The 16,922-nt window shown below is 43.4% G+C and overlaps 1 protein-coding gene across 6 annotated transcripts in view; it reads right to left on the reverse strand.

Annotated features, from left to right (window-relative positions):
* STEAP3 (STEAP3 metalloreductase) overlaps nucleotides 1-16,922 on the reverse strand; it is a 101,706-nt gene that overhangs the window by 53,256 nt on the left and 31,528 nt on the right. The window contains exon 5 of one of the 6 annotated variants that reach the window (XM_061183109.1): nucleotides 7,332-9,834. The exons of 4 other annotated variants lie outside the window; for them this stretch is intronic. In XM_061183109.1, the coding sequence (XP_061039092.1) occupies nucleotides 9,616-9,834 (219 nt within the window). In that variant the 3' untranslated portion in view covers nucleotides 7,332-9,615. Of the gene's footprint in view, nucleotides 1-7,331; nucleotides 10,014-16,922 lie in introns of those variants that run through there. One more of the 6 variants, XM_061183099.1, reaches the window with a different exon arrangement.

Below are 16,922 nucleotides of genomic sequence, written 5' to 3' on the forward strand. Positions count from 1 at the left end.
GGAGCACAGAGTCTTAGCCACTGGACCACCAAGGAGGCCCCTAGGTGGTGTTTTCTTAAAAATCCATGGATCTCTTCCTCATTGCATTTCACCTAAACCTTCACTGTTCTTGACAGTGCTGTTAGGTTTGAAGTTTTCCATGCTCTGTTGAAAATAAAATCAGTTCCTTTGGGAAGAGATTAAGAGCTACCTATTTTACAGCCTGCTTCTCCGCCCAGGCAAAATCTCCGAGCCAGGGCTCTAGAGCTGCAGGTGGGGATGAGGACAAGCTTCTCTTTGATCATACCCCTTCTCTAGGAGCTGAGCAATCACTGGAATGTGATGGCGGTAGCCTGAAGTCCCTTTGTCTTGTCTCTCCTGGCATGAAGCCACCCACCTCATCAGTTGGGGCAAGGGCAGTTGGGCCCCAGTGTCCTCAGCATGCCACATCCAAGGTACAACCTCTATTCTATAAGTGGGGGCTGAACGGAAGAAGGGAGCTCCCACCTCGCAACGACACTTGCTTGGAATTCGCCTCAGCAATAGGCAGCTGGGGATAGGCGGAGAAACACTGAAGTTCCTTCAACTGAGCTTGAGGGGAGGGAGCCCTGTGTCCTTGGCTGCAGGAGTCTGGAGTCTTTACCTCACTGAGCTGGGAGAGGGAGGGAGGGAGTGGTCTTTGTTCAAGGACTGCACATTCTTGCCTTTCTTACCAACTTTGGGGGGAAGGTTTTCTTGAACATATGCTTCTCCATTTGCTATTTGCCTTTAGGAACCATTTCCAGAGGCTTTATATGCTTGTTTAAATAATTTTCACAGTTTCGCTGGAGAGTGGGAGCTCCTCTCACTGATGCTGGAAGTTGACCTCCTTCATTTTTCAAGGATAGTTTTATTGGATTTAGGATTTTTGGTTGACTGTCTTTATCTTCCAGCAATTTAAATATATCATCTTTCTGCCTTCTTGCCTCAGTGGTTATCTCAGTAAGGTCAAGCTTCCATAACAAATACCATAGACTGGGTAGCATAAACAACAGAAACTAATTTTCTCATAGTTCTGGAGGCTGGAAAGTCCAAGATCAAAGTCCAGTATGGTCATTTTCTATCTCTTTGTTGATACTATTTGGTGAGATACAATTCTCACGCTTTCTTTTAGTTATTTAGACATAGTTTCCCATTAAAAGAGAGTTAGCTATTTTAAAATGGCTAAATTCTCTTATTATAATTTGTAGAGTCTTTTGGGTTTCCAGTATATGCAATTATATTATCTGTAAATAATGACAGTTTTGTGTCTTCCTTTCCTGTTCTATATACCATTTATTTCTTTTATTATTTTCTTCTTTTGCACTGGCTAGTACCTCTGGTACAATCTTAAATAGGAGTGGTGATAGCGGACATCCTTACTTCTGATTTTAAGTGAACTGCTACTAACATTTCACCATTAAGAATGATATTTGCTATAAGTTTTAAATAGATTACATTTATCAGGTTAAGAAAGTTCCCTTCCATTCCTATTTTGCTAAGAATTTTTTTTTTTAAAAATTAAATCATGAATAGGTATTGAATTTTATCTTTTTCTGTATCTATTGAGATGATAAAAATTTTAATGCAGTGAATGATATTTATAGAATTTATATTAAACTACAGTTGTATTCCTGGAAAAAGTCAAACTTAGTCATGATGTATGACCTTTTTATATATCACAAGGTTAAGTTTGCTAATATTTTCATTTAGGAGTTTTGCATTTATGTTTAGGAGTGAGACTGACCTATAATTTTTCTTTCTTATATAATTCTTGTCTATTTTTATTATTACTCATTCCCTCTTAGAATAAGTTGGGGAGTAGTTTATCTTTTTATAATATTTGGGAGGGTTTATATAAGATGGAATTATTTGTTCCTTGAAAGTTTAGTAGAATTTTGCTGATAGATCATCTGGGCCTTGGGTTTTTTGAGGGGGTTTTTTGGAGGGAAAATTTTAGACTACTGATATGAATTCTTTAATGACTTTAGGAATATTCAGACTTTCTTCTTTTGGTAAGTTATATTTTGTCCATTCTAAGTTGTCCAATTTAATCACATAAACTCTGTAGTATTCTCTTATCATCTCTTAAATTTCTGTTTCATTTATAGTTTTGTCTTTTTATACCTAAAATTATTCCTTTGAGGCTTTTCTGGTTTTTTTTTTTTTTCCATGACCAGCCTTATCAAAGATTTATCTGTTTGATTAGTTTTATCAAAAAATCAACGTTTGGCTTTGTCAGTCCTCTTTAATGACCTTTTTTTTCTATTTCACCAGTTTCAGCTCTTATATGTAGTGTATTTTTCTTTTTACTTTTTCTGGGTTGGATTCTTAGTGCATTATTTCCTACTGAGATTATTGATTTCCTTCTAAGTAATATTTTTTGCTGCATCCTCAAATTTTTGGTATGGAGATATTTAATTACCGTTTAGTTTTAAATTTTTGAAAAATTTCCATTATAATCTCCTCTTTGATTAATGATTTATTTAGAAATGTAATTTGAAAATGTGTGGGTATTTAAAATATAGCCTTTATTCTTGATTTCTAACTTTTTTGCACAATGTTTAGAGAATGTAGTCTATATGATATTTATTCTTTGAAATTTATTGAGATTTGCTCAGGTCTAATATGTTTTCAATTTGTTTTCTTGAGGGGAATATAAGTTCCCTATTTTTTTATATGAAGCTTGTTGTGTTGTACACACACGTACACACATAATTTTTTGTATGATGATGGATTTGTCCACAGTGTTTTTCTTCTTTATGATTTTGAAGCTATATTATTAAATGCATACAATTATAAAATATTTAATTCTTCCTTTTATCATTCCATAGTGACTCTTTCTATCCCTAATAATGTCCTTTGTCATAAAGTATACTTTATGTGATAATAACCTAGCTACCTCAACTTTCATTTAGTTTGCTTTTGCCTAACATCTCTTTTATTATACCTTTATCTTTACCTAAAGATAAAAATAAATAGCATATAACTATATTGAGAATCCAATCTAGTCATCTCTATCTTTTAATTCAAGGGTTTAATTCATTTATATTTATTGTGATTATTGATATATATGTGGATTTGTTTCTAACATCTACTTTTTGATTTCAACATGTCCTGCCTTTTCTGTGCTATTTTTCTCTTTTCTTGATTTTCAAGAATTGTTTGTTTGCTTTCTTATTTCATTTTTCCCCTCTTAAGGTTTTGGACGTTATATTTTTAGCTTTTTAGTGATTTCCCCTGACATTTTTCCAGGCTTATTGAACAAAATCTAAATTAGTCCATAATTTGCCCCTGCTCCCAAATACAAGGGTCTCAGAACATTTTAACTCAATCCTTTACTCAATCAACTTACACGTCATTTTTATCTGTCTTTTAGTGTGCCCTTAAAAAAAAACTACATAAATAAACATTATATAATTTAAATAGATAAGGCTTATTTATATTTACCTTCACAGTCACCATGTCTTTACTCACCATACCATCTTGCTTTTCAGATTCCCCCTTTGGGATCATTTTCCTTCTACATGAAGTGTACTTTTTAGAAGTTCTTTAGATAAGAACTATTGGTAAACTCTCTAAATTTTTGTATTTTTCCTTCTTTCTTGAAAATCAGTTTTTCTAGATTTACAATTTTAAGTTGACAATTATTTCTTCTCTGGACTTTCAAGATATTAGATTGCTATTTTCTGATTTCCATTAATTTGTTAAGAAGTCTGTTATAATTTCACAATTTTAAATGATCTGTCATTCTTCTCTGGCTGCTTTTAAGGGCTTCTTAGTGTGTCTAAGTGTGGTTTTATTTTTAAAGTTTGCTTTCCTGCTTGGTGGTATGCATTGTTTTTTCTGGTTTTTTGGATTTCAGTCTTTATTACTTTTGGAAAATCCTTAGCCTTTATTTTTTAAAATTTGCCTCTCCTCCATTCTTTCTTTCTGGAGCTCCAGTTATTTTCATGTTAGTCTTTTTTATTTTAACCTCTGTCTTTTAACCTTTTATATTTTTTAATCCATTTGTCTCTTCTTTTGCAATCTGGGTAATTTCTTCAGCTCCGTTTTAGAATTCATTAATTTTCTTTAGTCTGTTGTTAAATCTCTCAAATTAGGTTTGTTTCCAACAGTTTTTCATTTCTGAAGGTTCTATTTTTCATCATGCCTGGTCCTTTCATAGTGTCTCATTGCTTACTTATTTTCATGACTCTACTTTTTAATTCCTTAGATATTTAGTATATCATTATTCTATTTTGATAATTCTATTCCTTGGAGCTGTGTTTCTCCTGATTCTCCCCTGTGGTTTGTTGATCTTAGATATTGAGTTCCTATTTGGTTAATCTGAACTGAGTTTGCTTTTCTCCAGGACTTAAATTTGCTTCTGGCAGGAGCCATGGAGAGCATTGTTTTGTTCATTTATTTGCATGTGCATGTGTATTCCCATTTATTTTCTGCCTGGTGATTTCCCTTACCTCCTGAGAGTTCAGCAGTGTATTAAAAAGTATGGTTTTTTTTTTTTTTTTTTTTTTTGTCCAGGAACTAGTTGCTTTATAACAGATAGACTCTTCAGGAAGTTAAGCCCTAATAAATTCTTTAGTTGGGGAAAAGTTTCAACTGTTGGGTAAAATTAGATTTTCAAGAGTAGGCTCTGCATATGATGGATATTATAGAAATAAGCTAGGTTTCTGATCCAATAAATAAAATCAACACTCAATAAACAAGGGGTTGATTATTCACTTTATGGGAGTATTGGCAGTGGAAGCTTTTGGTTGCCAGGTGCATCAAAGGTTCCATTTATGACTGTTCATTTCTGAACAGAGAAAACAAAAATGAAGCCAAAGCATTTTGAGTAACTATTGGAGATCAAAGTGAACTAAGATAAACTGTCTGGAACTATTACAGAAATTGGTGGGGGAAAATAGAATTTAACTGAACAAAAATTCTACTTTGCACACTCTCCAGGAAACACAATTAGTATGTTTCATCTTAGACAAAAACTGTTCTAAACAAGGTGTTTTGTTTTAGGTTAATCCTACCACGTTTCTCTGGTCAGGTCCTCTTTCACTTTCTCCAACAACTACTTTTAAACTTCTCCTCCCTCTTCAACCCTCAGGGCCAAAACAACTTCCTTCCCTGTCACTCTCAACAGATGGCATTGACTACTTTTCTAGGAAGGGTATAGACATCATCAGAAGAGAACTTCCACACCTTACATCACCAGGAGTAAATCCTCCCCTCATTGGCCCCTATTCTTTTCTCCTAATTTTAAAAGACAAGCTGGCACGCCTCCTCGCTAAAGCCACCTGTTCTCTGGACCTCATCTCTTCCCATACCTTCTAGGACTTTGATCTCTCTCTCTCTCTTTCTCTCTCTCTCTCTCTCATCTTCAACCACTCCAGTTCATCTTCTTCTTTTCCAGAAACATTTAAAACATGTTCAGGTCAGAACCATGGGGAAAAAATAACCAGCTCTCCTTCTAACCCCCTCTATCTACAATCCTCTCTTCCCCCACTTCACAGCCAAATCTCAAAAGAGTATCTAGAACTAGCCTCCATTTCCTTACTTCTCACTCATTCCCAATCTTGATTTTATCCCCAACATTCCATTGAAATTCTTACCCTAAAGTTTCCATATTTCCAAATTCTGTGGACTTTTACCGGTCTTCACCCTACTTGACTTCTCCATAGGATTCAACACTGTTTCACACACTCACGTGAGCGCACACACACTCTCTTACACTTCTTTAGCCTTTATTTTAAAATGTCAATTATAAAGAGGGTCAACAGTGTTTAGTTGAATATCGTTGTATTTCTCTCAATACCACCTTATTTACTGTAAGATTATTACTTATAATAATTACTACTCATTATTAGTATTATATGCATGTTAGTGTAAATTAGACTTTGGATTTATTTATACTTTATATTTGAATCAAGACCTTATATTGATTAAAAAAACTACACACATAAGTAGGTTATATTATTTCTGAATTTCATCTTAGGTTAGTAGAAAGGAATTTTCAACATATTTGTTAGAAAAAGTTGGTGCTAGTCTGGTGGGATTGAGAGTTTCTGCTCTAGTGATGCCAACTTCTTCTTTCTAAAGAGATCCAGGGCAAGTGGGCTTCTGTACTTCCAAGGGTCCCCCTTCATCGCTTTTGAAACAGATTCAGCTTTTCAAGTAGCTGAATGATAATTCTTCTCTTTAACTAATATGAGTTATTTTGGTTGCTCTTCAGTGCTTATGTGAACTACCAAAATAATGGATATTTTTTCATTGATTTTATCACTTCTTTTTAAACTTAACTCTCCCAGCATTATGCGTGGGAGGATGCAGAGTAGAAAAACAAACCTTCAAGCACAAGATTATTTTTTTCTCTTTGAAAACTATTTGTTGTGAAGTTCTTTTCTGGCCATGTTTCTTATTTCGGAAAATTCTTTTCATGGGCTCAAAATGGCAAAGTTGTTCCCAAGAAATGGTTTTTAGTCACTAGACTGCTTTCTGCATGGAGGTTTCCTTTTTATTTCCCAGTACAGTAAGACATTTCTGGTTGCTTCAGTAGAAAAGCTTGACTGCATGACAGGTGGGTGTTCTGTGAAGAGTTCCTGTTTCCCTGATGGACCCAGGGCTGATGTGTGGGACTACCTGCAGGCATCCGACACGGAGCACACAGAGTGCAAGGCTGTGGCTCTGGTGGAGTGTCTTCTCCCTCTGCCTTTAAGAGAACAAGGGGCTTGCAGCAGCACCAGCCGTATACAGAGGCATACCTCACCAGGGCAGCCAGGGAACCAGAGTCCAGAGGAAGCTTAATGCGGCAGAGATGCACTGGTCTGTGGGCCATAGACTATAGCACAGCAGAGACAAAGGAAGCTGTCTAAGCCCTTGTTACTCTGTCTGAGGATCAATACCATGTGTGTAACCTGGGAACTTTATTAGAGATGCACAGTCTCGGGCCTCATCCCTGACCCATGAATCTAAACCTGTGTATGAACAAGACCCTTATGCAACTCCTATGCGCGTGATAGTTTGAGAGGCACTGCTGCTCTAACCTACATTAAAGCCACAGCCTTCAGACCACAGCACAGACACTGCTCCCTCCAGGAAGCCTTCCTGGTACTCCTTTCACATACCCTGGCACTTTGTCACCTGGATCTCGTCCATATCCTTACTGGCCTTGTCACTGCAGGTCTGCAGGTCCCTTCCTCAGAGGTGAGCTCTAGCCCAGATCATTCTGTGCTCACTTTGCACGCTGCCTGACTCAGAGCAAACTCCAATCGGAAGGCTCACCAGGCCAATGAACGAATGAATGGGCAGGTGATCAGTGCAACAGAAATAAAAGCCTGAAATTCACGGGAAGTTAGGTGTTTATTTTTGCTGTTTCTCAGACAAGCTCTACAAGGTAAAAACAAAATACACAAACAGTTCCAACAGCATAGATTTTAAACATTCAACCTCAGACCATGGCATTTAGGGTTTCCAGAGCACTTTGGTTCAGGCACTTTTGTACCCAGAGGCACATAGAATTTCCCAGGCTGTAAGGGAGAGACTTGCTCTCACGGGGGTGCGGTTGCCAGCTGCCTGATGAGGTAGGGAAGGGCAGCAGCAGACAGCAGGTCAAGGCCAAGCACACAGCCCACCCTGCCTCTCATGAGCTGATTGTCCAGTTTGCGGGTGGCCAGGTCCTCTGCTGCACCTGTCCCCTCCTGGGTGGGAAGGGGAGGGAGCACATTAAACTTGGCTCTGTGTCAGCATCTTTGGTATAAGGAAACATCCTGGGCCTGGGGAGGGCCAGAGAAAAAGGGCAGCCAATACTGACCGGGGTTGATAATCCTTGGTGGGTCCCAGCTGCCCATGTTCTCCCTGCTTCCTATCAGCAGGAAATCGATGGGCCCTCATTTTGTCAAGCAGATGCTGACATGTCTGCTTTGCCTGCCTCCTTTCCAGCAAGCCTCTCTGAGGCCAAGGCTGCCACTCCATCAGGGCCCATCTGGGAGGCAAGCTTGTGCTGCTCAGCCTTTGAGCTGCGGATGGAAAACATCTGCAGGAAGCGGGCAGCTTTGCCTGCACCGCCTTCCCTCCATCAGTCACTGGCCCAATGAGATATGCTTGCACTTGGCTCTTTTGTCCCTTTTCGCTAAAGGACCCTAATGTGCTTCACAGCCATGAGCCAGTGCAGTCTCTGTGGGGAGGCAGAAGCATCCGCCCCTCTGGCGCTCTTGGGTCAGCTTTTGCCAGCTGACTCTATTCCATCCTAAGATGCCCTCTGGCCCAGGAGACCTAAGAATATAAGCGTGACCAACACCCCCATCCTGGGTACGTCTCACTGATGTCCTCCATCAGGACCGCACCCCTTTGTGTTCAAAAGATGACACATCATCCTGATTCTGCCCTGGGTTGGGGGCTCAGCCAAGAACAGCTGATTCTCTCTACAGGGGAAATAAAAACAGTTTCAGTATGAATCAGTGAGGGATGGCTTGTGATTCAAGGATACATGCCCTGCAGCCTCTTGTGCTTTGGAGCAGCAGTGTTTCAAATTTGTGGCTTTGGAGGAGAAGACCCTTCCAGCTATTTTGAAACATAACCTTGCATTAGGAGGAACTTGGAGCCAGTGTGGTTTTCGGGGTGCTTGGAAGGCAGGTTCTCTGCCTGGTAGCAGCAGAAGATATTTGAAGAGGTCCCCGGTGTCCTTCCACAGAACCAGTTCAGTGAGGACAATCCATCCTTTAGCCCTCTGGATGGGGTCCCAAGAAAGGCGGGGCTGTCACGCTGCACTCTGGGTCTTGTTTTCCCTTCCCCCTGAACCAACTTTTAAAGGGTCTGCTCTAGGCCTTCCTGGGAGACATTCAAACTAATGATTTACAAGGTGAGAAGGCACAGCGGTTTAAAGAACGGTCATCACCAACTTAAAGGAAGGAAAGAAATTACACTTGTTCTCAAGACAGGGTTCATTAGTGGTTCTGGCAAGGAGGTGACTTCACACTCCCACAGGAGGATCAATTTGCAGCTGCCGTGGTGACTTCTGACTTTCAGGAAAAGATCTCCCAGCTCAGGGAGAAGTAGGGGGAGCAGGCTTAGCTCCAATCCCTCCCCCTTCACACCCCGCAACCTGGCAAAGGATGGACCTTCAGGTGGCACCCAGAACAGACACAAGCTCACCCCCAGTGCCCTCAATCCCGCCTGGCCTCCTGCTGCAGCCAAAGACGGAGCTGCACCGCCTGCTCACTGGAGACTCGTCAGCCCTGTGCACCCAAACTGGGCTCCAGGCAGAGCTCTTGTCTCTCCTGCCACCTTGGAGCCCCAGTTCTGCAAAAGCCTTGGGAAAGTAGCAAAAAGGGGTGGGCGGGGAGGTGCATAAATGGATGGAATCCACCAAAGTGCAAGCCTCTCACTGCCTTTTCTGTGCAAAAAGTCTGTGCATCTCTGTAAATGTCACAGTAGTGTGAGCTGCTGTTCTCCTAACATCTGACACTTGCTTTTAAATCTACAGGTTGAAATCTCAGGGACTCAACTTTTTAGCTAAGTAAGTATAATTGCAAATCCTGTTATATATATGAAATACATATGGACATACATATCACACACAGGTGTGTCATTCTGAATATTACCACACACGTCCCAGGAATTCAGACCTCAACCCACCAATCTGTGTGTAATTCTGTTGTCCTGCATGATCAAGGCGAGAAGTCCTGAGAGACTCTGGGCACTGTCCTGCCTGTGTCTGGCTTCCGGAGCCGGGTGCAGGCACCTCACACGTGGCTTGTCTTCTGGGCCAGGGCGCGGTCCACTGGCAGCGTGAACTTGACGGCGCCATCCTTCTCCCAGCCCCTCCGGATCTTGGAGAGTCTGCGGCTGAAGCAGGGCAGGAGAAAGAGGCCTTTGGCCAGGATGACAACACAGGGCACCAGCAGGGTGAGTGTGAAGGTGGGGGGCAGGTAGAACTTGTAGCGACTCTCCTCGAAGGCGCGGGTCCAGCCGTAGGTGAGGGTATGCATGGTGCTCAGCACCAGGCCCACAAAGCCCAGAGTGGACTGCCGGAGAGAAGAAGGCTAGAATGAGGGTCAGGGTGAGGATGGACACAGCGATCCTACCAATGGCTTGTCTGCTTACTTGGCAGAGGGGAAGGAAGGAGGGCAGCTTTAGCAGGGCTCTGGGTTCAAATCCCAGCCCCGTCACTCACTCTCTGTGCGATCTTACTACTATCTAAACTCTCTGAGCCTCAGTTTCCCCAAGAGAACAATGCTCGTACGTCAAAGTATATAAGGATTCATTGATTCATAAGGATTCTGTAAAATAACAATGCTTGGGGACTTCCCTGGTGGTGCAGAATCCGCCTGCCTATGCAGGGAACACGGGTTCGAGCCCTGGTCCGGGAGGATCCCACATGCCATGGAGCAATTGAGCCTGTGCGCCACAACTACTGAGCCTGTGCTCTAGAGCCCATAAGCCACAACTACTGAGCCCGCGAGCCACAACTACTGAAGCCCGCGTGTCTAGAGCCCGTGCTCCGCAACAAGAGAAGCCACTGCAATGAGAAGCCCGCGCACCGCAACGAAGAGTAACCCCCGCTGGCCGCAACTAGAGAAAGCCCGCGCGCAGCAACGAAGACCCAACGCAGCCAAAAATAAATAAATAAATAAATAAATTTATTAAAAACCAATGCTTTTCCCCAAACTGTATTATTCATACCTCCGGTGGCTGCCAGAGGACTTAAGACGGAATTAAATTTAAAGAAGTTTAAAAACATGTTACAAGTTTTGTGTATCTTTTCATGTGTACGGAGTAATGTGTCTGCTAGCATATCAAAATCATAATTTCACAGACAATATTTGGCATAAGATACGGCCAGGTAAAGAGTGAGTGGATTTTCAGTTGATTTAAAGATACACACAAGGGAAAAATGTACTTGGCACATGGATTTGGCACCAATAGCGAAGGTGACTCACAGGGGCTTGCAGGCTAGTTGTCCTGACACTGTATAGAAAGCCCACAACATCACGTAGATGCTTTCTGTGGGTGCTGGCCCCTCACCTCCTGCCCATGCTCTGAGCTATGAACACCCCAGGTACAAACCCCGCCAGGATTACTCTCCTGCCTGGAAGGAGATTAGTGATGCTGGGGAGATCAAGACCATCACAGATCCAAATGGAAATGGTCCAAGCCGTCGTACAGCAGAGCGTCTTGCCCCTTGAGCCAGGTGTGGGCTTTTGTGGGTCACTTCCAGCCATGAGCAGTTCCTCGTCACCCCAAGTGCTATACAGTCATGACTTTCTATGGGAAGCATGATGTGAAAATAGCCAGGAAGTGATGATCTGTAACTCTAGCCTCTGGGAATCTTTTGCATGTAGGGTTTCTTGCAAACTACAAATGATGCCTTCGGGATTCCACTGTTGGTGCTAGTCTCAACTGACACTGTGACCCTCGGCAAGTTGCTAAATTAGCCTCAGTGAGAAGGAAGTGATTACAAAAGTAAAGTCAGAATTGTAGGGAAAGTGCTGTATAGATGCAACATTCTCCAGCCCCCAGGCCTGGCAGGCAGTGATGCAGAGCAGAGGGCACCCAGGGTTAGGACTTCGTGGAGGTTCGGGAGGAGGGGCACAGGGCACCAAGAGATTCCGGGCGGGAGAGACCTGTGTTTATTACACAAGGAATGAAGACAGCAGTGACCAATCAAGCAATGAACACATTTGCATTTTCTCCAACGAGACACTGGAAGGGTTTAATTGAAATGTGGCAGCATGACGATACCTCAGGGTACTCTTTACAGGTTGGTTTTGAGCTTTCCACAGAGAAACTGTAATCAGGCCTCCTGGATTTCCTTCCAGCCCAGCTTGTCAGCATCAATCCAGGGGCTTGGCTGAGGGACACTGTCTTGTTTGCACTCCCCCCAGACATGGCACTAAGTGGGTCTGATTCTGCTACCGTGCCTCATTCTCGCTCCTCCCTAGCATGGGGGGCGCTTTGCTTATACCTTCTCCAGTATAAGCACCAGGATGGTGAACCTCAGTAAGTGGAAGAACATGGTTCAGAAGAATTGTTTGTAATGCTTTTACTAAAAATAGTAATAATAAATATTTTCTAATGGCTATACATACAAGTTCATAGACAGGTTCACAAGTATAACATTTTTGACCCTAAACAAAATACTAGCTGCCAGAAGATCCCCAGTCTCTATACTTCCTAGCCATCTCTGGTTCTCTCTGGCTTTGTGACCACTTCAAGGATCTTTTTATTACATCCTTAACAACTTCCTGGCTCAGCACAGCCTGTAGGGAAAGGCCATGGTTGGCTCTATGCTACTACCCACAGCTACTTCACGTGTCATGTGCAAACGGTCAGCCCCCAAATGGAAGCCTCTTTGACTATGAGTCACGTGTAACCAAATCCTTGTCACCTCCAGACATGTCTATCAAGATTCCAAATCTCGTAGCAACTTCTGAACCACACCAACTTTTTCTAAGTTCTGATCTATTGATAACGAAGACTGGGGTTAAACAAGTCCCCAGCATTGAGAAAATACTTGGGATTAATATCCAGACTATATAGAGAACTCTTAAACTCAACAACAACAAAAACAAACAACCCAATTCAAAAATAGGCAAAGGACTTGAATAGAAATTTCTCCAAAGAAGACAGATGAATGGCCAATAAACACATGAAGAGATGCTCAACATCGCTCATCATCAGGGAAATGCAAATCAAAATCACTTCACACCCATTAGGATGGCTACTATTAAGAAAAAAAGAAAACAAGAAAACAAGTGTTGGCGCGGAGGTGGAGAAATTAAAACCCTTATGCACTGCTAGTGGGAATGTAAAAGGGTGCAGCTACTGTGGAAAATGGTATGGAGGATCCTCAGTGAATTAAAAATACAATCACCATGTGCTCCAGCAATTCCACTTCTGGTATATACCCAAAATAACTGAAAGTAGGGTCTTGAAGAGTTATTTATACACCCATGTTCACAGCAGCATTATTCATAATAGCTAAAATGTAGAAGCAACCCCAGTGTCCACTGACAGATAGATAAGCAAAATGTAGTGTCTCTATACAATGGAATACTCTTCAGCCTTAAATAAGAATAAAATTCTGTCACATGCTACAATATGGATGAACCTTGAGGACATCATGCTAAGTGAAATAAGCCAGTCACAAAAAGACTAGTACTGGATAATTCCACTTATATAAGGTGCCTGTATGAGGTAGTAAAAATCACTGGGCCAGAATGTAGAATGGTAATTGCCAGAGGCTGGGAGAAGAGAGGAATGGGGAGTTAGTGTTTAACGGGGACAGAGTTTCAGTTTTACAAGATGAAAAGAGCTCTGGAGATAGACGGTGGTGATGATTGCACAACAACGTGAATATACTTAATATTACTAAACTGCACACTTCAAAACGGTAAAGGTGATAAATTTTGTTATGTTACTTTACCACAATAAAAAAAAAATTGGGGGGAGGAAAGGCCCCAGCACTGACCATCAGGAATAAATCTTGAACTAGCCTGACAACCACCTTGTTATTCCCCAACCAGCGTCCGAGTCGCAAGCTGTTGCTCCCCTTACTCAGGCGAATTTACTGGGCTTTGCTGAGACGGCTGGGACGTGCCTTTTTACCCCTGAGACTTCAGCGGCCTGAGGTGTGGTTTTCAAATCTGGCTACATGGTCAATGGGGAAAATCTCAATGCCCAAGCGCCAGTCCCAGAAAATCGGATTAAATTGGATAGGGGTGGAGCTCAGGCATGGTAGCTTTTATAAGCTCAGAGATGATGCTGACATGCAGACAGGACTAAGAACCACTAATTTAGGAGACTCTTATCACCTGAGCCCTTCTAACTTCAGGTTGAGAAGTCGTCAAGGTCCCTCTGCCCAGGCTATTTGATTGGGGTGGACCTGGTCCTTTCTGTTCCTTAGGCAAAGACCCATCAAGGGCCTGAATGGGCTCACACTCTGCATCGTGAAGCTCTCCCAGATGCTGCCGCAGTGAGAAGCCACCCAGGCCTGGGAATTGAGTCCCGGTGGCCCCAGAAAGGCCTTAGCACCTCCCTCAGTGACGTGCCCTGGGGCTCCAGTGTTTGGCCCGTGTTCACCACTGTCCCCTGCCCTAATCTGGAGAGTGATGGGCTGTGCTGGGGAAACAAGACATGCCCTGGGAGAGTATGAAGACCCGCTTCTGCTCATATATCCTCTTCCCTTTGCCATCCAGAATCCCACGGTGACAGATGGCAGGAGGCCCCAAAGACCAGCCAGTAACAAAGGGCCTTTTGACTTTCCAATTCCAATGGGAAGCCTGGATGATTCCAGCAAGTTTGTTTCCCTAAAACTCTCTCTCCTTGGGAACAATTTAAAAAATCCCAGAACAGTCAAAGGAAGCCAAAAGAAAGGGAGGCATCGTCATGGGGCAATTAACAATGCCCACCACAAGCTAGGGCCATTTTTATTCTACGTAAGCTTGTTAGCAGACAAGAAACAGCTAGGTTGCTGGTGGCTCCTGCTGGCTCTCAATCACTGTGGCGGGAGGACCTTTGGACAATTGCTCACAAAGCTGGGGTCAGGACGGGGCTCTGTTATTATCTCAGGCAGGTGGCTGGAGTGGGCAAGGCCACAGGAAGCTCCTCGAACGATGGGGCAGAGCCAAGGTGCTAAGAGCCGAACACTCATTTCTCTGTCCAGGGGAGCTGCCCCGACCTGCGTATTTGGCAGTCTAACAATGTTTAACTGGCTTAATTCGGAGCAGTTAGCACAGCCCAAACCAAACCAAAACAATAGCAACAAAAACACCCAGACAAACAAAACCCCAAATTAAAAACTTCGAAAACAGCCTCAGGAACAAAAGGATACACGTAAGCACGAGTCACCTCTGTGGAATCCACACCCTGTTTTGCTGGCTTTCTAGCTCAATAAATCATTATAGACCCAGGGGTCAGGCCAGGCCCACTGAGAACCACGGTGTCTCCACAGCCACTTTCTAAGCCCTGGTGACCTGTTGCAGTCGTTCGTGGCTGGGAAAGGAAATGGGGTCCGGGTAGCTCCTCGTTGTAAAGCAGCGCTCACCTTACAGGAGAAGGTTGCAGCTGACCTCAAAAACTGCACAGCCACTATCGGGTGCATGCATCACGCGCTCTACACGTCCTCAACACAAATCCTCCCAATGACTACAGGAGGTGGACGCAGACAGGTCAGGACGCAGACGCCTGAGAGGCTAAGGAACTGTCTAGTGGTGCAGGGCTGGTAAGTGCTGGTCTTGGGACTGAAACCCAGGTCTGCTGGCTCCACAGCCTGTGTCCCCCACCCCGGAGACTGTCACACACTGCATCACGTGCACTTAAGTCACCCAAGGAGCCTATAAAAGCAGACTCCAGAGCCAACCCCGGGCATCTGAGTCCACAGGTCAACGGTAGTCCTGGGTATCTGCATTGCTCCAAGAGCTCCGTGACTTCAAACTTTTTGATGGCAGCTCACATTAAGAATCACATTTTCATCACTGCCCAGTACACAATGACGTATGCCCACATATGTATATATCACTACTGAATTGATACAACTGAAAAAATGTCTGTGCTTAGAACATGTAAAAAGAACTGTGACATTTTTGGAGACGTTCTACTCTATTTCATGTTTTAAAAGCTTGTTGTGGTCCACAAAATTGATTTCATGACCCACCGACAAGTGTCAACTGCAGTTTGCAAACACTGCCCCGGACCATTCTGCGGCTCTGGGTGGGAGTCTCTTGCCTGTCTCTTGCTGCCTCCTACTGAACTCAGAAATGGGTGGCTTAGTCAGAGATCATGGAAATGTGGCTACATGCCCCGAGAATCACAGCAAATTGCTTTGTATTTTTCTTTTACACGTAATCTTGCACAGTGGCTCACAACACGTCTGTAGGGAACTAACTCCATTTTACAAGAGTGTAAAGTGAGGCTCGGGGAGCGCACGTGATCTGCTAATGGTTACAGAGCTGCGATGTGCCGGTCCCTCCTCTGTATCAGCACTCCGGGGAGATACAGCATTTGTGGACAGAATGTGGGCATTTGATTTCCTCACGTAAAACCCTGTCCTCCTACCCGTCTCTCGGCTTTCCACCCCCCTCTTCTTGCAGCAGCATAAGGACTTTCCTATTTGTATTTCGACCCTTCAGTATGTAAAGTAGAACAGCTGCTGAGTCCCAGTCAGCTTTTGCTAACAAAACCAAATCCCCCGGCTTTCTCTGGCAGCTGGAGCTGGGGCTTGTAATCTACAGCTGCTTAAGGGAGCAACTTTCCGGTGAGGGGAGCGAACTGCAGTCTGTTTTAATTGTGGATAAACTATGCACCCCAGCATACTCCAGGCAGGAACACGAAAATCCCAGATTTGGGTGTGCGACACGTGAGGATTAGTGGCAGATAAATAAAATTCTTTCTTCCCCCTTTTGCCGGCATGTGTCAGGCCTGAGCATGCCTCCAGAGACCTTCCGAGATGAGCAGAGCCAGTGAGATTCAGAAACAGACACACTTAAAAAAACCCCAAAAAACCCACAACTCTGTTTTGTTCTAGGGTACGCATGCATCCCCAATGAGGGATAATTAATTTGGATTACATAAGAGCACTGCCCTGTTGGTGTCCCTCTTGGAATCCCGTACTGTGTCCTCGCTGCACAGAGAAGATATGGGACGGATTTTTGTTGACATCAGGGGTGGGTGTGATGTCTGTTCCCTGCCCTGATACCATATCGATGGCAGAACCCAGTATTAGTCAGCACCCATCACTGGAGGGGATGAGTTAATCTGCCAGCACTTGGGGGCTGACCACGTGCTCTGTATGGAGAACAGTGGGAGATGCCAAAGGAATGTAAAAAATGTCCCTGTCCCAGTGGTCCTTAGAATTAAAACGTGGCTATACCTGTCTCGTTCCCTCTTGCATCCCAGGTCTAGCATGACGCTGGGTATGCAGTAGGTGTTCAATA

Source organism: Eubalaena glacialis, chromosome 1 (assembly GCF_028564815.1).
Source record: "Eubalaena glacialis isolate mEubGla1 chromosome 1, mEubGla1.1.hap2.+ XY, whole genome shotgun sequence".
NCBI lineage: Eukaryota > Metazoa > Chordata > Mammalia > Artiodactyla > Balaenidae > Eubalaena > Eubalaena glacialis.